This window comes from Ischnura elegans, chromosome 5 (assembly GCF_921293095.1).
Source record: "Ischnura elegans chromosome 5, ioIscEleg1.1, whole genome shotgun sequence".
NCBI lineage: Eukaryota > Metazoa > Arthropoda > Insecta > Odonata > Coenagrionidae > Ischnura > Ischnura elegans.
The window spans coordinates 64,275,139-64,299,415 of NC_060250.1; the positions used below are offsets into that span (position 1 = coordinate 64,275,139).

The 24,277-nt window shown below is 38.2% G+C and overlaps 2 protein-coding genes across 3 annotated transcripts in view; one reads left to right on the forward strand and one right to left on the reverse strand.

Annotated features, from left to right (window-relative positions):
• The window catches only part of LOC124158982 (isovaleryl-CoA dehydrogenase, mitochondrial), a 14,168-nt gene extending 11,804 nt beyond the window's left edge, over positions 1 to 2,364 (forward strand). For both annotated transcript variants that reach the window (XM_046534433.1, XM_046534435.1), the window contains exon 10: positions 1,302 to 2,364. In XM_046534433.1, coding sequence (XP_046390389.1) covers positions 1,302 to 1,435 — 134 coding nt within the window. In that variant the 3' untranslated portion in view covers positions 1,436 to 2,364. The remainder of the gene's footprint in view (positions 1 to 1,301) is intronic.
• Positions 1,746 to 23,490, reverse strand: LOC124158981 (snRNA-activating protein complex subunit 4 homolog). Its single transcript, XM_046534432.1, has 14 exons — positions 23,028 to 23,490; positions 19,193 to 19,395; positions 14,762 to 14,954; positions 14,289 to 14,551; positions 14,087 to 14,194; positions 11,148 to 11,354; positions 10,128 to 10,375; positions 9,758 to 9,911; positions 9,532 to 9,654; positions 9,081 to 9,246; positions 8,768 to 8,986; positions 8,372 to 8,678; positions 5,629 to 5,763; positions 1,746 to 4,630 (listed from the first exon to the last, which is right to left on the reverse strand). Exons 1-14 carry the CDS (start codon positions 23,164 to 23,166, stop codon positions 4,414 to 4,416), a joined length of 2,682 nt encoding a protein of 893 aa, XP_046390388.1. The 5' UTR covers positions 23,167 to 23,490; the 3' UTR covers positions 1,746 to 4,413.
• Between the last annotated feature and the right edge of the window lie 787 nt (positions 23,491 to 24,277).

A 24,277-nucleotide genomic window follows, 5' to 3' on the forward strand; every position in this document is an offset into this window, starting at 1 on the left:
TACCAATTGTACATTTCATTCCCATCAAGAGAATTCATTGTAAATGGCATGAAAGTATGCTTCAAAGAATCAACAGATTTATCGCTACAGAAACTGTAGGAAAACATGAAAATAATATAAATATGTACTATATAAAAATAAATTTTTATAAAAAACGTTTTTCTCTTGAACAAAAAAAAATAAAATAAATTTTCTATGTGCCTGACAGTCTCTCTAAATAAATTGCTTCATGTACTACGAAAAACGGTCACATGTTCCACTATATCACTCAATTTATATGTAACATCTTAAAAGGATGAAATTACAAGATACAATGAATTACCGTTAATTGCATTTTAATTGATGTTGATAACAAAAATAAATTTGGTGTATCATATTTTAAATACAAGGCTATGAGGTCAACGGCTACTTCATGTGTTGAGACTTTATTCACTGGCATTTCAATGGAGAGTGTAAGCATAGACAGCAAGGCTGGTTCAAAGGGCTCCATGTGCTCACAAAAATGCAGACACCGTACTGTATAGTGTAGAAAGCTTATAACGTGACTTGTAAAGGACAACTCGAGCTCCAAATAAGATGATGATATTAGATTCAGGTGATGAAGATGATTTGAAAGCCCTGCAGTGGTAAGATATTTTAGGTCATGTGTTGGGCTCTTCTGGTCACGCATAGGCCAAAAGAAAACTGCAAGGAAAATAAATTTAAAAAATGTGCAAGCGAGTGGTATCCTGTATTACTTTAAGTTTATTGCTGCCCACTACCACATCTTAAGTTTTGAGATGAAAGTTTTCAGAGTAGAAATTCCCCCAAAAGTTATTTCAGACTTGTCTTGTACAGTCTTGTAGACCATACACAGCCTCTTCTGTTCCCTTATCAAAAGAAAATGGTGCACTGAAAGGAAAAGTAATCGTGGTAAATTAAAATTTCTACCTTGTACAGCTTATACTTTGCCATTGGACACAATATTAATCAATAGAAAGCTACTCTAAACGCTGGAGTTTATAAGGTGATAAAAAAATTTTAAATTGCAACAATTGCAGCCACCTTGTCATTTAGATCATGTGGGACCTCTTTAGGATAATTACACCCCATTCGAACCTGAATGTTTTTATCATAATTTTTGGTGGGTGGAGCTATTACTTTTCAGATTTTTGAAAAATCAGATGTGACCTACTGCACTTCTATGTCCTAATAACCATATGGTATTTTAATATCAAGTTTACTTTCATCTTTGTAGTTAATATGGTGTGCTGATATTTAACTCTTTTGACTACATTTCTCATTTCCTACCTTTCTTTCAGGTGGAAATGGCTACATTAATGATTATCCGACAGGTCGCTACCTAAGAGATGCCAAGCTCTATGAAATTGGAGCTGGAACCAGTGAAGTGAGGCGACTGGTAATTGGTCGAGCTTTGAATGAAGAGTACAAGTAATTGGTTTGAAAACAATGTGATTATCAAATATGTAATTCCGTGAAAAATGAATACTCATGATTTGGTGAGTGGAAGGGATCGTTGCTGTAACTAACAAATCTTGCTCAATGATATTCTGAGCGATGTTTCCCTCTAAAGTTTTATTGTGATCTTTGATAGATGGATATTTTTGTATGAAATTAGTTTTTATGTAGATTGTATATTTACACATAATAATGACAGCTACATTAATGTTTTCAGAGTAAAATGAAATGAATTTATAATCTTGGCTTATTAAGAGCATATATGCAAATATTGATAACTTTTTTAAGATATTTTGAAAGATATAATTAAGTACATTGCTTTTTGATTAGAATATTGAAGGAGTCTTCATGTCGGAGTTAAGACGCTTAGCAGTAGCTAGTCACTTTATTATTGCACTGAGTTTTTTGAATGGAGATGCTCTTTTCAAGAGTGAGTCAATGTGCTTGGCTACATAATGGATAAACGTGAATGAATTTATGTGTACTCATCCATGTGCCTCAGAGCATGAATAAATTTCATATACACATATTTCATATACATATATGTACATGAAATCAAATATGTTCATCCATTGTGTAGTTAAGCCTCAAACCATGACAAGGTACAAACATTCCTAATACTATTATTACATCATGAATTTTTCAGAGGTGTCATTTTTGTAGATTTTTTATTTTTTCGGTGTTTGGGAGAATGATTTTCTTGGCAAAGGTTCATTGTTTAAAATCAAGTTGGTAAATTCTATAAACATCCTTGCAGATATGTATATCTAGTAAAAGCAATTATGTACATATCTGTTTAGGAATGTCATTTTGATTTGATCTAATGAACTGTTTGAATATTTTTACATTGCTATTGTACCTGTCTAATATTTCAATTTGTTAAATAAAAGCCATGATAAAAGCCAAGTAGCTTTATTTTCCACTCTTCACCAAAGTTTTTACTTAATTTTTTAGTCCTTTTTATGCATTGAAGCAAAATTTTTGTGCCTAGTTATTAAAAATCAGTATTATAAGGACAGACACTATTTCACCTTTGAATGAATATTTTTTTCATAGTTTTCATAAACTTGAAGTCAAACTTTATTTACTTGAACAACCACGAAGAAATCAGCCCACAATCCCTTGCTTCCTTCACTATGATAACTTTTTATCTCATGAAAATTTAACTACTTATCATGAACTAATGTCTGAGCAGAAATTTAATTCATAGCTCTGATGAACTTTTAATATTGTGAGAGGAATAAACCTTTGTCATATGTCCTGGCCAAATATAAAAATGGCTATGATAACCGTTTGAGTTATGGTAACTATAAATTTTTAATCAAATACATTATCCTAATTTTTTATTGACATTGCGAATGAGATTTCTGCAGAGCTGATTTCTACTCCTCTTTTTTTCGGGTTCTTGGCGAGTGTGTTGGCCATTTTTGACAACATTTTTGCATATTGATTGATTGCATAGTGCTCTGCGTTTAGGTGCTGAAGAAAGTCTCATAGAAATGTCACTCCCTCTGGCTACATGACGAAAGTGTCATAACTTACGTAATTACTGGTGAAAGTGGTGAACTCTGGTGAACTCATAACTGCCCCTTTAAATCGTTCACAATAACAGCCTTTCCTATGCAAGAATGAACTTCAAAGGCAGAAGTTTACCAGGCTGAGTAGATCCATCGGTTACTCCTTTGTTTCAAGCTCTTTGATGATTTCTTGTCTCAGCAATTGGGATGTTTGTCACTAACGACTCCCAAGTTAAAACTGACCATAATGTCCACAGTAATTACATTCACTCATTTTCACTGCACAAATGATCTCTCTCTCAGCAATGTATTACAAGTATGTTGTAATATCCTCTTGGCAGCATTGGTCTTCAGTTAGTGTTTAATTTCTATGCATGGTGGAGTGGTGTTGGAATCAATGTAATGTTGAAGGAGGGTTGGAGAGGAGAGTGCTCTGATCTTCTTTACACACACATTCTCAAGGCACCTTATTTTCTTGTGAGTCTCCTCCACATTGAGGTGAGTAATGTTGCTTCTCATGTTTCTGTGGAGTCACTCATGATTTTCCATTTTTTGGATTGTGCCCTATCCAGATTTCCTTTCGGTAACAGTTTTGCCAGAGATCCTCCTGGTATCTTCAGGTCAAAGGTGCTTATATGAGTTTTTCTCGGTCTTAATATAGTCCTACCTCACTGCCTTTTTGTATACACTGATTTGTGCTTCTCCGAGTACTCTTTTATGGTTGGTGGAGAGGATACCTTGCCTATCGGTTCGTGTTGTTATGTTTTTTTAGCAATTTCAAAGCGTCTTAAATTGATCTGGGTTAGTAGCATTTCTCTCTATGCATAGATCTCACCTCATAGAAGATAATTGTGGCTGGGTCCACTCCAAGCATGCTCTGCAGTTGCAGAGAGGCTGAACTGATTTTCCAAGTTGCTCCTAATATTCATATAGGACCCCTATGCAGCACGTGACAGAAAGCCCAAAATGTGGCTCAAGTATGTTGATGACACTTTTGTCACTAGACTGCACGAAGAGACACTTCCGCAAGACTTCCACCAGCACCTCATCACACAGCACCAGGTCATCAAATTCACCATGGCACGACTCTCGAAAAATAGTGTTCACCACCTACAAATTTATCAAGACAGCCTATCTCTACTATGTACCTACATTTTTCTTCAGTCACAACCAAGTAATTTATCTTAAGTCTTATTTATTGTTGCGTGGGCTAAACACTAAAAACATGACACTTGAAATTAATACTTCAGATAAAGAGCCATTATCTAAGTTTTAGTATACCTTTTAATGTTGAGCTACAACATTGAAATTTCATTGAGTAATAAATGCTGCTTTAATCAGCATTGTGTACTTAGCAATTGGATGTGAAGAGAAGTTCAGACAATGCCGCATTATTGAAGGCTTGAAATTAAGGACATTATTTTCCATTTGTCAGAGTTCATGAGGTATTTGTTCCACTATCATTGCCATTAGAAAGTCTTGCACTCCTCCTGCGAGGCACATTTTCATCAGTTGTTATTTTCCTTTTCTTTGCCTTGCTCTCTTTTGGTTCCTTTACAGATGTTTTGCAGCCTTCTACATTTGGTTTCTCTTTTCTTTTCCTTTGCTTTCCTTGCTCTTCAGATGACTGCTTCTTTTTAGCTCTTAAAAGTGACCTGTGTTGAAAGCAAAGTACGTATTTACATTAAAGATTAGGGTGAGAAATCATTCTTCCATAAAATACTAAAAATATCTAGATGCTTGAATCCGTAAGAGCCCCAATTTCTAAGCCATGTATTAGGCATGCAATTTGCTATTGACCTTGGTAAGAAGGATAATAAATTTTTATAACTAAAGTATTTCAAGAATGAACCAACTTATTATTTATTCTCATTTACTTTATGAATTTACCTACAAAAAAATAATGTAAAGCATTTATTGTGATTACTAATAACTTATTATTGGTATTGCCCCTCCCCCAAAAATATTATCTGTGCATGGGCATACCTAGCGGGAGGCAGGGGGGGCAACTACCACCCTAGAAGCGAAAATAAATTTAGTTCGAAACAAAAGTTATGAACTAATTTTCCTTTTGAAGAAAAATTATATAAGTACAGAAATGGAGCTAAAATAAAAATCATTATTTTTTCAAGCAAATAATTATAAAAACTAATAAATTGCTGTCATAATTTCCTTAAAATTTTGGTTTCTTTAATCTTTTCTGTACAAAAAAGTTACAACTTGAATGACCATGGCTAGTTTTGTCCCCCTCCATCTCCCCATAGTTTTGATTCCGGATACGCCCATGTATCTATGCTCACTATATTACTATTTTGACGTTCCCTATATTTGCTTTTTGCAAATCGTTGGGCAAATAAAGATATTATTATTATCTACTGAGTATTAGCTTGATTGATGTGCATGAATAGAGCAGGAGCTGAATACTCTGAAATTATGTTTTTCATTATTAATTAGGTGATATGCATTCTTTTGTTTAAAAGTTGAATGCAAAACAATCAAATTATTTGTAGCATCACATTAGACTTACGGATAAGACGGAAACCATCAGTTGTTATCCACTCATAAATATGAGGGTTTATGAGTAAACCATTTGAAAATGTCAGTTGTTATTCAGCAGTGACCAAGAATTTTTGCTGTAATCAAAATAGCTTACTTGTTAGAAGTCACTTTCTTCACTACATGAATACAATTTTTTGAGGCTGCAACAGTAAGTGGTTGTGTTAGAGTTCCTCCTTTATTAATTGGTGCCTCCAAGTTTTTAGCAAAAACATCTCCATGGATTTGAGGCCTATATTTAAAAAGGAAAGAAGTTTTCACAATTATGTAGTATGCAGATTGTTTAAACTTAACAAAGAAAGAAAAGACATGCATATGCTACTCTGAAAGGTCTACCATCAATGTATATAATAATATACGGCCATGAAAAGACAGACTCTTTAAAGAGTTTTAAAAGTTTTGTGTAGTAGATGGTTAGGAGTGCTCCAAGTGGCAAGTAAGTGCCACTATGTACTGTAATTTGCTTTAGCGCATTTTTAAAACTACTCAGCTTCCAAATTTTTTCTTCACCATGAATTTACAGTGTGATTGTAAATGTTAGTGATGACTTATATTATCTCTTCCTCAAAGGCATACATTAAAATACAGATACAAATTTACTCAATAAAAAATGTTGATACTTGAAAATAATATGAGAGCTAGGTCAGTGGTTCAAGGAGAGAAGCCAGCCATGGCCATTGAAATGGGGTTAAATTGTCTTTCCTTGAAAAGAAACGCTTGCTTCCATCAAATCCTAAGGTAAAGTTGAGAATGAAACATAGATCATGCACATTGCTCATGACCAGTCAGTTCATTCTTTCCTTCAGTCGCAGTCGGATCTCTCAAACTTGCTCCTCATCATAATGGATGTCATAACAGCATTGCATGCGTAGCGAGTGAATTTGTTTCCTTTTTGCACCTAAAGATTCATGTTTAGTGAAAGTTGGAAGAAAGGTGGCACAAATGCATGTCACTGAAGGACACTATTGCAGTGCGATAAATTGAAGCAAAAATTGGAAAGGATATTTAAGAACATCCTTTTCTAATTATGTACCTAAGGATCCCAAATCGAATCCCAGGTCTCTCAAATCTCAGTCAAGGAGAGTGATTTTTCCTAAATGGAATATCACATATTAGTGCATTGCGAGTGACTCCATAAAGTTGGTATAAACATGGCAAGTACCGGTATACTACCCATTTTACTGCCACCTGGCCGATATATCGGCCCTCGAGGACCTAACCAGGGATCCCTGGTTGAGCGAAAACTGCCAGGGGCCGATTTATCGGCCCATATTATTTCACTTTTTTTCGTGATTGTGGCCTTTTCTGGCTTCCCCAATGGCTGTAATTTATGTAAACCCCCATAATCTATCTATGGTTACAAGATAAATAAATATATCTTAAGAATTGGGAAAAAAATCTAGACGTATTAAATAATACTAAGAAGCAGAAAAATTTTTAAATCTAAAATGTTGCTAATTCCAGAAAATAGCCTTGGCAGTCTTTGTACATCCCACCTGAAATGGGCTGACAGTAAAAGGGCTAGAACCAATGGGTGCAGTTTTGAATTTGTATACTCTTATACCGTTGTCCACATCATTTTTCAAACATATGTTCCTATCCCTTTCTTTCATACCCTATGAATTTGTAATAAATCCTTAGATAGCCATTCAGACCTTCTCAAATTTCTGAGTGCCTATTTCCTCAGCATGCCAGGGCGCAATACAAATGCAGAAAGGGAACTTTCTCTTAATTTACCTCAGCGGACTAATGAGGGAAACAAATTAAACGTTGCCTCGGTAAAGGGAACATAAGTGGTCGATTACAATTTGAAACAATATTCTAGCATGGAATTTTAGTTTTCTGTTAAATATGCCAAAATTGCTTGAAAAATAAGATCTGCAGAAAAATATTTTAAAGTATAGAGCTAATATATTTTTATATTTCTGAATTAAAAAATTGTCACTATTTTTCAAGTGCTCTCCTTTTTTCTCCCCTCACGCAGTGGCGGCGCATGCATATACGCATGTTAGCCAGTGCACACCCAAACATTAATGAATTATAAAAGAAAACTTTTAATTTATACTTAACTTCTAAATTATAGATAAAACTCCTGTCTACGTATGGATGAAATATTGAGCTCCAAACACTACAGCTATCTCCTTGGCGAATTCAACGCTCTGCAAACGTGCGATCCTGTGGCATCGCACTGGGTGCATTTTCGGTCTATGCGATCACTTGAGAGTGTTCGGGTGGGACGAGGTAAGAAGGGGGAATGTGCTATTCAAATGGGTGCTGGGAGCTGACTAGCAGACTCAACATGACGCGAGTGCGCACGCGCATATTTGGTGAGTAACTCGCAGGTAGTGTAGCGGTGTAGCTGCCACTCACACTGCCTGCGCTCAGGATCCTAGTCTGTCAATGCATTCAATGCCATAAAGCAGCATTCATTTGAACTTCATGTCCTTTCTCATCATTGTTTATCTTCTCTGATGCACACCCTGGATATATAACCACCATCCGCTAGTGCCCTCACGTTTGAAATATGGTCTGTCATACGATTTTTGACCAAGAAAAAGGTGGCACCTATTGACATTAATCGGCAATTGGTTGAGGTTTATGGTGAAAAATGCATGGATGCTATAAACATTTGTAAGTGGTGCTATAAGTTCCTTTTTAGCCATGCAAACTTCCACTGCCAGGTGGATGTTTGCGTGGCCAAAAAGGAATTTGTAGCACCTATGACCCAATTTCCTTGAAATTTGCATGAATTCCCAGACCAATTTGAATCCTGTGTTAACAAAACCAGCAAAATTCATTATATTACGCTCTAGGAAAAAATTTTGGACTGGCCTACTTACTTCACTTGGGTTAGATGATATGTCCACCTGAACAAAATAAGAAGTCGTTCTGAAAAAAGTTTCTCACTCTCCTCTGGAGAAATTCTTTTCACTCTTTCTTCGCCTGGGCCAAGATTAGGGGGTCGCCAAGCAGGAAGAGCAATTACTTTTTCCTTGGGAGAGTTTTGATATTCTGCGAGCCTTGATTTAACAGCTAAAGCTGTACGAAGTCCCAACACAGTGCCAACAGATGGAGGAATATCTCCAGCCATTGGGAAAATTGGAGTGACTTCTGGGAAGTTTAGAGGTATCCACCTATTCACGGTACCTGTCAAATTCAAATACACATCTCATATACAATTTTTTCAATAGAATATCTCATGATCTTTGGAGCAAATGTTGAAGAGTGATTCATACCGCCATTGTTGAGTGATGAGGTTACTGAGGAGCGTCCCATTGTGCGTGCATCATAAATTCTCTTTAAATTGAGGAGGACAAACTTATCTGCAGTATCAAGTGTATCATCATCTTCAATGACTTTATTGTCAAAAGGAAAAGCTAGTCGTACTTTCAATAGATCAAAGAGAAGTCCCACAGTGCTCTTCCTCCTTTGGTGGTACTCTTCATCAAAGTTGACTGGATATTGAAAATCCCATTATTAAATACAATTCATTGAAAGTACATATGCTAAACTTAGTATTATATGGTATGTAATTTAATCCATGCATACACTTTTTCCTTCCGCATCTGAGAATGTGGTTGCTTTTGACGTGTTCCATCAATTTCATTTCAGCTTCTGTTAAAGGCTTTCTAGAGCCTGCTTTCCGTCCGCATCTTTTGGGATTTACCATGTTAAGCTTCTTCTTGAGAATTAGTAGACTGTCATCTCTGACATCCTATTGTCCAAAAAATTAAATTAGGGAACTATAAGGAGTAGAAAATTTCAATAAAATGTAAAATGAAAATATGAATTAGGCTGCAATTATAAAGTATGCTACATCACTTGAAACTAGTTCATCTACATTGATCTAATTTTAGGTGTTTATGGAATGAAAGGGGCCGATAAAAATTTTCCATCATTTTTCTCATGCACTCACTATCAATTGATCTTTGTCCCTTGAGTAATAATCTGTACTCCACATTGTCCACATGCCTTGTACTTCTGTGAAAATTTTTCTTACCTCCTCCTCAATACCCAAATCTGGTTTCTTCAGAGAAGATCTCAACACACTTCTAACTTGGGACCAAATATTTGCTTGGCGGTTACAGTATTCTCCATGATATCTGCTGGGTGCATACTGCACCTGTTGAAGGTGAAATAGAAAACACAAAAGTTTATCATTAGCTTATAAACTGGACATAACCATAAAAAAATTCATTATATTTTGCCGAATTTTCCACACTTACTGACAATTCTGGATATTTAGCCATCCATCGTCTTAAGGTTAAATAACGATGGCGAACTTGAGATCTGTAGCGACCACTGAAATGGGAAACAATCCTACTCCAAGACTTGGTGCCATATTTTTCAACCAGTTCTAGCAATAGTTTGTCCTCCTCCCTGAAAATTTTCTAGTTGCTTAGTCTCTCACTCTGTTTTAATACAATAAGAGCACACAACATATTACACCAATAAAAGAATTATCAGGTTTATATCAAAAGTGAATTATAGGTGTGATAGAGATAGAGAACAATAGAAGACTACTTCCATTGAAAATCCAATATTAAATAAATATAAAGATTGAATGAATGTTTGAGACATAGGAAATCAACTCACCTTGTCCATTTGCCTATCGGACCAACCTTATGAAGGCTTCCAATGAAGCGGTCACGAATTTGAATTGAGGTCCGACCAGGCAAAAACTGAGCGATTCGAGCAAAATCCTTCCCGAAGCGCTGAACTCCGGCCACTATCAAGCAATCTTCCTCCGGAGTAAATCGACCTTTGCGAATCATGGGATTGATCGAGTAAGTCCAGCGATTGTAAACCTGAACCTTGGTTCTGCCATGCATGCGAAGAGCCACCTGTGTAATAAGAAAAATTATCACATATTCTGTTTAAATAGCATTTATCATGCGACTGTTTTACATTTTCAATTGGGTATATGTAGATGGATATTTTCAAAATCTTATGCAATAAAATTTATGAGTTACCAAGTGAAGAGAACTGTAAAAAATAAGAATTCACAAAGAAAAATCATCAGCAGCTTACCTTAAAATGACTTCGTAATAAATTTAATGCAGACCGATAGGTGAATCATTCTACCGATTAGGGCTCAAATTGCACATCAATCATGCAATCGATTTCAGAGGATTTTAGATACAAGGGCAGATGGATTTGAGGTGCTAAAAATTTCACTGCACCCTAAAATACCAAAATACTGATACATATTGTTTTAATTTTAATGATAAACCACGAATTTTTTGAAATATGTAAGTAAAAAATGCCTATACAATAGAAAATGGCGATTTCAACTGTATTGGACTGAAAGAGTTAAAATATTAGTTATCCATGTGCCACTTATAAAAGCATGAGCCAAAATACAATGTGATTCCGACATCATGTAGGTTATGTATACGAATTGCCTTGAGAAAAAATAGGACCCTTAGATCATGCAGTAGCAGCATGCTGTCCACCTGAGCCTTGTAGCAGTCAGACATAGGCCATATTTAGCCTGATGAGGTAAAATGAAACACATTTTGGTCACCCCTAGTGCCTGACTCCACATCAAAACCCATACAGTATATAATTTTACATGAGCTTGTGTCAATAACACATTAAAAATTTCTGTCTTACTTTCGACCACGGAATGTAGTCTCCCACTCGACACTCCTGAATTATCTTCTTCAGCATAATATCTTCCTCTTCTGTCCACTTGCTTTTCCTTAAATTTTTGTTCAGATTTCTCTGATATTGCACAAAGCATTGGAAGCTGGAGCGATTTGTATTCAATTCCTTGGCAATCTTATCCCAGTCCTCTATATTGTACTTGGTAGCGATTTCCTGTAAAGTTATTTATATTATTTAATTCTCAACAATACACAATAACAATTCAAAATTGATTAAAGCCTTGAATAAGATCACTGATAAATATTGGTATACAGGTATCTCTCACTTACCTCAAATTTGATTAACACGTTTTTTGCTATAAAAGAACTGGGTCTCAAGATGGCTCACTATTTGTTAAAGCAATCTTCCAGCCCTACCCCAATAAGGGACCTTGCCAAAACTATCATGTCTCCTCAGCCAAGGAGAAGCAAAGAAGAACATGATTTACCTTATTATATTCATGAAGTAATTGACTCTACAGATATAATCAATTGGATTTTTGATCTCTGTGCCATTTATCTGTATGGATGCCTAATGATGTGAAATAGTGCCCAGAAAAACCCCCAAATCCCTATGGAGCACAAAATGTAAATTATACCAACAGCAATATACCTTTCACTAATACTAGATATACCGGGACTGAACGGCTACCTAAAAGGAAAATTAATTGATAACTTCAGTAAATATGACCTTTTTCTTTCCTTATCAATGAAACTTAGTACTTTTCCATGAATGATTTTACAATAAACATTTTAAATGATCAGTGGACACGTTGCTCCTGCTACCCCTGCACTGACCTATCACATGGCACTCCGTATGGCAGATGTAGCTTATTTCCATTCAAAATGTTTTAAGGAATACATATATGAAATGCATAAATATGCTAACAAAAACATCAAAATGGCCAGATTTAATATAGAGTAGTAATTTCCTGAATAAAACATGTGTTACTGTTACAAAAGAAAACAGAATGCCACCTTCACGGTAAGCAGGTGGTATAACTTCATTTCTAAGTGAAAAAAATTAAATTACATTTTAACAGAAAACGTACCGTAAAAAAATAATATGTAATAGCCAGGGAAAATTAAGGCGACAGAATAACTGCACGTAATATATGCAAGTAAGGCAATTGTAGGCAAGTAAGCAGAGGTTATTCGTCAAAACGATGTGTCAGGTCCTTCTATCGTTAATATAGTTTGCTTAACACGGCACTTTGTGTGCCACCACAGGGCATCTCACATGACTTCAAATTATAATTAGCTAGACACTATTAGGCATCTCATTACACTGCTGAATAAAATGCTAGGCACATACGTAATAGTAAATCCTACGAGGCCAGGCAACATCTTATTAATAATTTCCATTCAAGTTTCCGACCAGCCCTTCCATCCTCTCCACACTCAGTACTCACTCAAACCAAACCTTCTGTCTCTTCTGTATCTAGCCTAGAAGCTTTCTCTCATCATTCACCATGGCCAGCACAGTTGTTACTGAGGCCCATTTGATTGTACCCCATTTTTTCAGGGAAGATATAGTTGGTATGGTTTCCACTTCCATTCCACGTGTTTGTCACATTGCACCATCATATTGACTACCTTCTGTCTAGCATGGGTGGCCCTACCTTTAACCTATCTGGCACGGGTAGCCCTACTGGAAGTAATAGAGAATCACTCCCATCACCCACATAGCACAAAATATATTCTAGATGTCTAGAAAATATCTAGAATGTCTTCAGCTAATGTCTAGAAAATATTGTAATATCTTCTAGATATTTTGTAGATATCTGAATGTCCGCTTTTCCAATATCTACAAGATATCTTCAAGAAGATATTTTCTAGACATTCATATTCAAATTGGATCCATTGGGAAAATTCAGGGTAAATGATTCGCTAATGATCCCAGCCAACATAGGAGGATTTCTGAGGGGGGGGGGGGAAGGGGGCACGTGCCCCACCCCAGATGGTTTAAAATTAGGATAGAATTTCAACACAGTTTATCATTATGATCGTTTTATTTTGTGTATTGAAGAGCCTCAATCAGTGGAATAGAAAGTGGGTGGGTCTGGGGGGTCCGGTTCCCCCCCAATTTCCCCTCCCCCCAAATTTAAAATTTATTTTCTTTTATAAGGAAATAAATGTGTTTTTATATTTGGGGGGGGGAGGGTGTCTGGACCCATTGGACCCCCCACCCCCTCCCCGAAATATAAAAATTGATGATTGTTTTAATTTTTCCTTTTATGAGGCAAATTAAATGTGTTTTTATATTTCGGATTTAGGTGGGGGGGGGTCGAAGGGGGTCCGGACCCCTCCCCCCAAATTTAAAAATTAATGATTTTTTTCTTTTACGAAGCAAAGTAAATGTATTTTAATATTTCAAGGGGGGTAGGGGAGGTCCCCACTGTGCAACACAAGAATATTCAAGGCATGATAGAGTTGGGTATATTATTTAAAGTATCTAAGAGATTGAAGATATTTTCTAGATATCTAGCAGATATTTAAAATATCCAAGACATTGAAGATATTTTCTAGACATCTAGAAGATATTTAAGATATCCAAGACATTGAAGATATTTTCTAGATATCTAGAAGATATTTTGTGCTATGTGGGCAGTACAGCTCTAGGGGTTATAGGAACATGCAAGCCTTTCCATCACAAGCAGGTTGCAACCCAAGAGAAAGGTTTTGGTAATAAAAACCTAAAATTTATCCATTCTGTCCGCTACTCATACTTATACTCTTGTACTCATACTCATCCCTATTAATTAGAAAAGATCTCACTTTGTGCACCCTTATCAATACCAGAATATTGGAGCAGCTAATCAACAATGAATGTGTTTGTACTTCTATGCATGAATACCTGTTAATGAAAGTAATAAATTCATAAAATAATGAAATTTTCAGTCTTACCTCCAGTCTTTTGCTCTCTGCATCAGTCCAGCTCTTTCGGCATATTGTTGGGTGGAGGCATAATTCCCACATTGCCTGGATTTCTTCTGAGCTTCGTTGCCCATCAAACTAATACCATATTGGAGAAATCATCATCTAGTAGAAAAGTGAAGCCAAGATGACATGATCAATGGTCTATTTTAACATTTCAGGTATAACTTACATCAACTACTGAAATGCGAAGCCAGTCCAAATCTTTCTCATTATTCTGTAATAGTTTTGTTGTGCTCATATTCTCAACATTTTCCTCCATTTGCTCATTATCATCCAGCTCAGTTAACAAGCTTTCTTCTTCTTCTTGGGTGAGATTACCCACCTTAAATTTCTTGAGAATCATTTCTTTTGTAGCTTTCAGTTTTTTCTTTGCAATATCAATTAAATTATGCCTTACTGCCGTTTCTAATCTAGATTGGTCACCTCTTTTCCCTTGAGTGGAATTAAAATTGTCATAAATAAGTTTCATGGATAAAACACAGTAAATAAAGCTTCAATTATCAGTAAAAAGAAGTTTTCATAAGTTAGTACTTAATAGAAGGATAATCCAATCAATGGTTATTTAATGGTTATTCGAATGACTGTTAATTGAGGCTCTACTGTTTGCAAGATTTACTTATCTGACTGTTAAAGAGTACTTACACCGGTGGATAGGAGGTAGCTCATGGTAATTAATTTCATTCTTTGAAATTTTTTCATAAAAGTCCTCATTTCCAGGGCAAGGAAAAAAAGATTTGTCCTTGAAATACGGTGAGCCAAAAAGGTGGTACCAATTCTTCCTTGGCTGTTTGTCCTTGGACTGACTCAATTCTGCAGCTCGTCTGTCAATATTTTCCTTAAAAAGCGTACAGTGCATTCATTTTAGGAGTGCTTTTATTAGTCTGAGAGTCGCTTCATGCAGTATGTACTGAGGGATTTTTCAGAGAGACCACTCAAATACCAAACAAATATTCCCTCACTTTATCAGACTAGGTATTATCATAATTTCTAACTTCATGATTACAAGTATATAACCAAATATTGATTTTTACTGGATATAAAAAATGTGATGCAGGGCAAGTAAATCTTAACCTTTTTCAAGTAAAATTTTTAGTCATCCAACTCCAAGTAATGGTGATAGCACTATGCACAATGATACCACTAGATTAGCACCACTTGGACAGCCTTGCCTCACTCCTTGGCCGATGCTTACCCCCCCGATTCTCTGTCTACTACCCTCGCTTGTGCAGTCTTAACAGATGATGAATGAGTCGTCTATCCCTCCAATCTACGCCAATTTTATTGAGAATGTCCATTAACTTTACCCAGTCCACTCAACTGAATGCTTTTAGAAAATCCACACTTCCTGGTTACATTATAGGTTTCCCTCCACTAGAGACATTATCACCCCTATTGCATCCCATGTTGATTTTGCTTTTCTGAATCCCAACTGATCATCACCAAAATACTCCTTTGCCCTCGCCTCCATTCATCTGTTTAAATCATCATGTGTCTCTTTTTCTGCATGAGATATTAGGCTAATAGTGCTGTAGTCTCCGCATTCCACAGCTTTCCTCTATCACATTTTTTTTCCTCTCTCCTTAATAGGTACTACATATTCAACTAACACCCCATTTCATTTCCTTTAGCAGTTTCCTATCCGCACCCATCTCGTCCAACACTTCCTTGTTCCTATTATTGAAGATGGTGGAGGGGTTGTAACTTCTCAGGCCAAGAGTTCATGGGGATCCTATCTGCCAGGATTCTCGAGGGGCATCGGGTGTATGATTGAAACACTTCCTATGTATTTATTTTTCTGTAGTTCTCGTACTTGCATACTTTTTCTGTCTGTATATCCAGAAGAGGACTTGATTTTGTTTTAGTGCGAATGCTAATTTTAATGAAAGAATATGTTGAATAACGAGAAGGTTTATTAGTGATTCCACATAGTACAAAGCATACTGGGCGACAGGCAATATGATCATTCACAATTTGCAAAACACCTTATCGACATGGGGCACATTAGTGACTTCATCCCTACTATTCTGCACTTTGAGAAGAAAGGACGGATATTAGACGCCTTGGAAGAGCTGGAAATTTTAAGCCACAGGGACTCATACCTGGTTAACGACTACCTTTACCCTTCTCGCCCCCCCCCTCCTCCACTTTCCCCCTTACTCATCCACCCCTCCACCCACCCCACCCACAGTAATGCCAAACCCAGCTCCAACCCCAACCCTTACCTCCCCCTAACCAACGGCTCCCTGTAATTTTCCCTACCCAACCTTCTGCTATATATACTGTCAATTTACCTGAATTTTCACCTTGATAATGTTACTTTGTAACGAAACCATGGTCGGTGTCAATAAATTACTATGTGGAAATAGCAAAGTTGTTGATCCTTCTATTCCTGTGATTATGGATTTCCACCAAGTTACACCCGCTACTATTAATTATATGAAGGTGAGGATCTGGACCGGCTAGCTTTTTCAACCTTCTTTCAATGAACGCAGGCGACTCTCGGCGACCGGCCGGCACGCCCGGCACAAAAAGGGAATTCAGGAACCAGGACGGCATTGTGATATGTAAAGTTGTTGAGAAAGTCTGAGGTCTGCACTTCCATTCTCCGTCTATGGTAATTTTTTCTCATGCTAATTCTTGTTATATTCACTGCCATTCAATCACCAAGCTCAAAATATTATATGTATATCTATTCTTCATGAGACTAAATTTTTCTACACTTTAACTCAAACATCCTTTCACCAGCTCTTTCCTATTCTTAAGCACATCCAATGCTGACACAATCCTCTTCCTGATATACTGTCATGAACTGTTTTTTTAAGGTCAAGAGCTCCTGAAAAATATATAAGAAGTTTTTACATCCCACACACAATGGTCTTTGAGAATCCTGGTGACTTTGGTGCCAATGCACCCTTGCCCAGAGAAGTTGCCTACTGCCCTCCTCCACCCCCTTGACGAGCCTGATCTGTGAGCAGGGGAAAAACTAGATCAAATTTAGCACTTCGTGTAGATAGGGTAAAATAACTGACAGTAGATTAAAGGTTCGATCTGAAGATCCGTTATTATTGAAAAATTGAAAATATGGAAATATTTGTGGCAGCTCTGTAATTAAAAGTTTTTGTTTCACCTGCTTCACGAACAGTGCAAAATTAATAGATTAATATCTAAAAATCCACCTGCGGTATTGTACAGAGGCATTGTATACCACATAGGCACCACAGAAAGAATGACCCTAATCTGCCTCTTCGAAACAAAATTTTGACTTTCCAACAGGTGAGCTCGGTTAAAGTTGAATATTTGATTATCCAACATACGTGGGTTGTACCAAAAGTAAGGTTCCCAATGAGCTACAATGTTGAGCGAAGGTGTTAGGCTAAATCCCACAACATTGCCGTGCACAGTGATTCCTCTACTCTCGAGTTTGCCAGTCTGCAATTCACTGTGTCGCTCATTATTGGCTTAGCAACTGTCAACAATGAAAGTGATGATCCCCATTCCCGCTAAGTGTGAGGGCCAAGCAGTAATCCGAATTCTCCTTGCAAGGAAGTTACCGCCATTGGAGATTCATCAGCAACTGACTGAACTTTATGGTGAAGAGTGCATGTCCTTTCAGCTCGTCCGCAAATGTTGCAGGGCTTTTGCTGAGGGTCGCACGGAAGTTCACGATGAGGAACGGAGTGGAAGACCGCCGGCTTTGGATTGTCCAGAAGATCAACAAAGAGCTGCTCAAAGATCGGAGGGTGACTGTTATTGAATTTGTTTAATGCATTTCTGAAGCTTCTCATGGCACAATTGAAAGAACTTTAACAGAAACGTTGGGTTATCGCAAGATGTGTGCTTACTGGGTACCCCGGATGCTGACTGACGGACTCATGGAGAAACGCCTTAACACTGCTCGCAATTTCTTCCACAATTTTAAGGCGGGGGGCAACAAGGAGAAGTTGCTGGTCTCTATCGTCACCGGAGGCGAAGCGTGGGTATTTCATTATATCCCCGAAACAAAACTCTTAAGTGGCAAACGCTTCAAGAGCGACGATGAAGTCTGAGCAGAGGTCACACACTTCCTCAACGGGTTGGCGGGAGACCTCTTCAACTTAGGGATAGAAAAGCTGGAGCACTGTCTTTAAAAGTGTGTCGAAAAAAATGGAGACCACGTTGAAAAATAGGCAAAAGTGTAAGCTTTTCAACGATGTGAAAATTAATATCAATAAACAAAGTTTTGTATAGGTAAAAATATGGGAACCTTACTTTTGGTACAACCCTCATAATTTCAGGTAATTGTTTAATGGAATAATCATTATTTCGAGATTTGGTAAAATCAATCTACTCCGGGCAGAATTTTAAGGGAACTGGGGCACCATGGGGGACCAAATACAGTAGAGTCCGGTTAATTAGGACATATCGGAACTTATGCATTTTGCCCCAATTAAGCGGCTGCCCCAATTACGCGAACTCTCTCGTATATGGGCATAAAGAACTTTGAAATGGTAGAAAGAAGACTAAAGAACGTTTATAATGCAACCTAAGTTTCTTAAACCATTAATTTGATTAATAAATCAGCAAGTTTAGTTAAATTATTATCATTTTTAAAAATCATAACAAGTTAGTTAAAAATATTTTTCACAGCCTCTGGCGACGCCGAGTGAATGCCTTTTACTTAGTCCTAATAAAGAAAAGTCCTATAGGGCAAGAATAAGAACATTTGTGAAAAATAAGAGTAAATCAAAGGAGGAAAATTAAAAAAATAGTATTCTGAAAACAAAAAAATAAAATTTCGTCGCTAGTATAGAGTCTATGTCGCCGACTCATGGCCCAGTAAAGCGGCATGCTGTCCCAATTAAGCGGAGAATGCTCTGGGATATTCCTCTATTGGGTTCTGTTCTTCAAGATCTCCCCCAATTAAGCGGCTGCCCCAAGTACCGGTGGACCAATTAAATGGAATCTACTGTACAAGGATTCTCCCCTTGCTGTTGCCACTGCCATATTAATTTTTGAAAATTAACTCAAAATTGAAATACTTGAGTATATTGTGGAAGGTCATTGCCCAATTCGCTATTTAAGCAAATTAATTACCCGTTTTTCCTTCAGTTGCTTCAGTTCGTTGTCTATTTTTCTAAGTATTTCTTTCAACTCCGATATATATAATTTATCCAGCATTTCTGATGGCTCTGGGCTCTTGGAGCCATCTAAATCGTCTTCTTGCGTGGATTCATCATCGCCAAAAAAGCCATCCCCCTCCAAGGTACCTATGCTCCAGGATGGAGACATCCTTGGATCTGTGAACAAAAAAATCTGCGTTAGATCCGGTGCTTTCATGATGAATAATCTGGTTGAAAATCTCTGGGGTAAGATTCACTTTATTTTGATCATTCAGGGTCACTGGCAGTGGCGCCAACTCCATGGGGCCTGAGCCCCCTAAATAATTTTTGTTATGGGCGTGAGGAAAAAATGTGTCAGGCTTGTCGATTTTTCCCGGAGTATCCAGATATCGAGGTTCAAGTTATCAGGGCTCTAATGTTGATCATATGATTCTTCTAAAATGCTTAAAAAACTTTAAACTTACTACTTATAAAATTTCCTGGGACAAGATCCCCGGTTTGGGCCCCCCCAATATTTTTTGTAAATCAGCACCCCAGGTCACTGGGTAAGATTCTTCGTCACTAATTAAGTTTTTTGCCATGAAGGGATTTAGGAATCCAAGGGGGATCCAAAGAAGTGGCGTAACGAGGGAAGGTCCGGGGGTATGGACCCCCCTTCATCCCCCCAAAATAGAAAAACACAATTACTTTGCTTCATCATAAAATAAAACAAAATATTGAAAAATCATGAATTCACAAAATATTTGGAAAAATGAAATTTTTTGGATTATGGAAGGCATTACAATTACTTTGAAACCATCAACTTAGTACCCTGTGTTTCAAAAATTTTCCCCATACCCCCTGAACAAAATTCCTGGCTACGTCACTGATCTAAAGATCCCTTGAAGTCTAGGAGCCATAATGACCATGGTCGGAAATCGCATATCAAAATGTTGGATGAATACCAAGGGTGTACCCAGGATCAAAACTAGAGGGGCAAGCAGAGTTCATTTGAGCTGTAAATTAGAAAAGGTTATGGAAACAAAAACTTCAAGAAATAATAACAGCGCTCCATTAGTTTTCAAAATTATTTGCTCTGAAAAAAATATTTTTACGTTAATTACACATTATATACTAAAAACCAATTTTCTTGGATTTAAAGAAAAATTTCCAAACTTTCATTTTAAACTAAATTTAGGTACTTTTGCTTCTGGTGGGGCAGCTGCCCCCTCAAACTCCCGCAGGATACGCAGTGGCAGATACATATGGGAGGCGCAGGGGACGCGCCCCCCCCCCCCATTGTGGGGCCACCTGCATTGCTGAACATTGCAGAACCACAATTGTAACTTTCTTATATCATAAGATGGCATTAATTGTAAAAGCAGCTCAAATGAAACTTTCTCAAACTTTGCATGCGACTTATTTTTCATTCCGATAAAAGTAAAGGTAGTTCAAGAAATATTTTGCGCCCCCCCCCCCTTGAGTTTTTTCTCTATCCGCCACAGTGGGTACGCCCATGAGGATGACATGAATAATTATTATCCGGGGTCACGGTGGTAGCAAGAGGCGGGACGGGGAGGAAGGGGGTCGAAAAGACGTGTACGCCGGCCGGCAGTTAAAATCCTAAGGCGTTCAAGTCCGCATCTAAGTCGATGGTTATTACGGCACTAATACGTCACAAAAAAAAGCGAGTTCCTGCGACTGAGTAGTGCACAACTAGGATTAAATATTAATCAGGATAATGAACATGCATGCTGTTTTATTTTTATTTTCGCAGAGATTATATGCACGATTTTCGGCTGCGGGAGCTGCTGCGTGAAATGAGCTTCAAATGCACAGCCTGATTTTCCTGACGACGCGTCACGATGCGAATTCCCAGCGTGAGGAACGAAAGGCTGAGAGTTATTCATTTTAAGCAGTGGTACACCCGAAAATGGTTCATACTTCAGGATACATCCTACTACGAAGTATGCGCCGAGAGATTCACGGCCTTATGTCAAGCAGATTCATGACAGTGTCGGCGCCGCGGTGTGGTGTTTCGTGTAGGCGGCGAACACCTTAAGTTCAAATCCCTTCCAAATACTTGGATTGTAAACGATATTATATATTCCCATTCCGAGTGAGCCCATCCCAAACTCGGGTTATCCTTGGCAGTGGCGCAGCGAGGGAGGGTTTTCGTGGATAACCCCCCCCCCCCAGAGCTCAGAAATGTTTTAAGTTAAATCCATTTTACTTAATTTTATTAATATAACTTATAGAATAGTGTAAGTATTCATAAAATATCCCTCAGAAAGCTGTAAAACTCACTCTTTATCCTAAAATGTTTCTGTGGAGGGCCCCCGCACCTCCCGCTTACCCTGGCGGGTATGCCATAACCCCAGACACCCCAGTATTAGTTGCGCCTAAAACCCCTCTCAGCCTTAATTCCTAGCTGCGCCCCTGATCCTAGGATAAGATTCATCGTTTTCTATTCAAGTTTTTTTGACGTGCGGATCGCCCAAGGGATTCAGGATTCCAAGGGGGATTCGAAGACCACTCGAATTCTAGGAGCCTTGATGAACATGGTCGGAAATCGCTTATCTAAACGTTGGAAGAAGACGTGAAGAAGCATTACTGGAGTCAAGGTCGGAGCTTTCTAAATAAATCTCTCCCCCCCCTCTAGTCCCCGAAATTTCTTTTTCTTGAGGCCATATTACACGGGCAGGGATGCCGACTTACAAAAAATATTGGGGGGGGCCCAAACCGGGGTTCTTGTACCGGGAAATTTTATAAGTAGTGAGTTTTGAGTTTTTTCAGCATTTTAGAAGAGTCATATGATCAACATTGGAACCCTGATAACTCGAATCTCGATATCTGAACACTCCGGGGAAAATCGGCAAGCCTGACACATTTTTTCCTCATACCCATTAAGAATTTTTGAGGGGGCTCGGGCCTCCTCAGGCCCCATGGAGTCGGCGCCACTGTACACCGATTCGATCGATAGATTTTTCTTCCTCATAGGAAAATCTACTAGAATTCAGGGGCGGATCCAGGATTTCTTTCTGGGAGGGGCACAAGCAAGGCCGTATCCAGGATTTTGTTCAGGGGGGGGCACAAGGATACCTTTTTATACAAAACAAACGAAATTATAATGGGACCGTATTAAAAATCTATCATATTTTTAAGGGTCTAGGGGGGGCACGTGCCCCCGTGCCCCCCCCCTGGATCCGCCTATGCTAGAATTGGTAGAAGAAAAATTGCGTATGCTTGGTTTCGCTAGGTAGGGCCTCCTTCGCTTCTATAGCGCTGGAGTGTTTAATCCCTATTTCCCTCCCTTCCATTCCTTTCCTTTCCCTGGAGGCGTCGGCGGGCTCCGATCGCGACGGCGCCTCTTTCCTTTTCCCTTCCTCTCCAGCCCCTCCCCGGGTGTCCTGGCGTATAAGCCTCGGGCTTGGTTCCGGGCCCCGGTGCGTTGTACCCTTAGCAGGGTTCGCCTTGAACCCTCAGAATTCTTGTACACAGGGTATGTCAATGTGCATGTTACTTAGCACTGATAAGGAGTCGATATTGCGAGAATGCGAGCTTGGAATTAGAGTAGGGGCTATTTTGCCGACTCGCATCCACGCATTCTCGCATGTGTTCAATTAATTCACCGCTTTACGCGACGCAATTTCGATTGCGCCTTCGTATATACGACAGATTGTGCAATGACGTACCGAAAAAAGGACAAAATACGGGTGTCTTTACCTATTTCTGAAACTACATCTCAATCGATAATATTAAAAATTCGTGAACATGTTCATAGGAAAGTGATAGAAAAGGACAGTGACTGAAAGAATAAGCACACCAACCTGCCAAACACTTTTTCAGCTCCTTTTCCAACTCCTCTAAATCCTCATATTCAGGTTGTGGAGAGATAACCATTTCTTGTTTTCGCGGCTCCAAGGTAGAGTCACTTTTCACTTTCTTCATGACTTCCTTTGACTTCATGTTCAGAATACCGCTAAAACACGCCGAAGGTAAAGCGAAAATCACAATCACACAATGCGGGATCAATCTTTCCACTAGGCTTCTCAGCTCGACCACTACGAACACCTCTACGCCTTCCACGAGACCGCAGGAGACTGGCAGACGAGGAGGTAGCGTCTAGCGTCGAAGGCAACAGCCTGGGGGAGGAGGAGGACTAGAGACGGAGACAGACTGATGGGCGCCTTGACGCAACTATGTTTTTTCTTGTGCGGCGACGGCTGTGGGACAGCGTCGCGTTTCAGACAGGATCATATTGCGAAGTTATTTAACCCAGCAAAGGAGTTTGGCAACCCAAGCTGACCTTACATTGTTTTGCTTCAGTGGTTTGGTCTGTAATACAATAGGATAAAAAAAGGATATTGCTGATCATGTTACTGCGAACTATGATATCACGGAATATAGGATATCATGAACTACTTGATGAAATAAGAGATCTTCCCGCGGAGTAACAATAAGTGTGGGAGGGAGTGTTTTAAGGCAGGTGTCAGAAACCAACATATCGTAAGCGGTGATGTCGCTCTCGACCGATATGGACCATTTCGCTTTATTATCGGTAACATAAGTCTTCAATTAAATGACAACATTAAATTGAAAATTTGAATGTACTTACTATGCACTTTTATTAAAAATAGACGGAGAAATTGACTTTTTACAAATTCAAGTCCCAGACATAAGGCACAGTGGTTGTGTCATTTTTTCCTCTATATTTCAAGTTAATCACTAGCAATAAGGGTTAGAGAAAAATATATTTTATTTAGTCACATATGATTTTTTCAATCTGCATACGTAGTACGACGCGGCTAATATTGCAAAACGTATCGCCTGGTGGCGGGGTTGAGTATTATAATATCTTATCGCCACCAAGATTTTATTTCACAAAAACCTTACTGATAAATTTAAAAAGCTTATTTTTTAATTTAATAATGATATGCAACGCTAATAATAATACCGCGTACACAACTGTCATTAGAATACATCAGAGGAGTTGCGAGAGATTAAAATTTGATGACCGTGTAATTCAATTGCTGCCAACGATGAGTGAACCAAGAAAAATGTTAGCAGTGGATTCGTT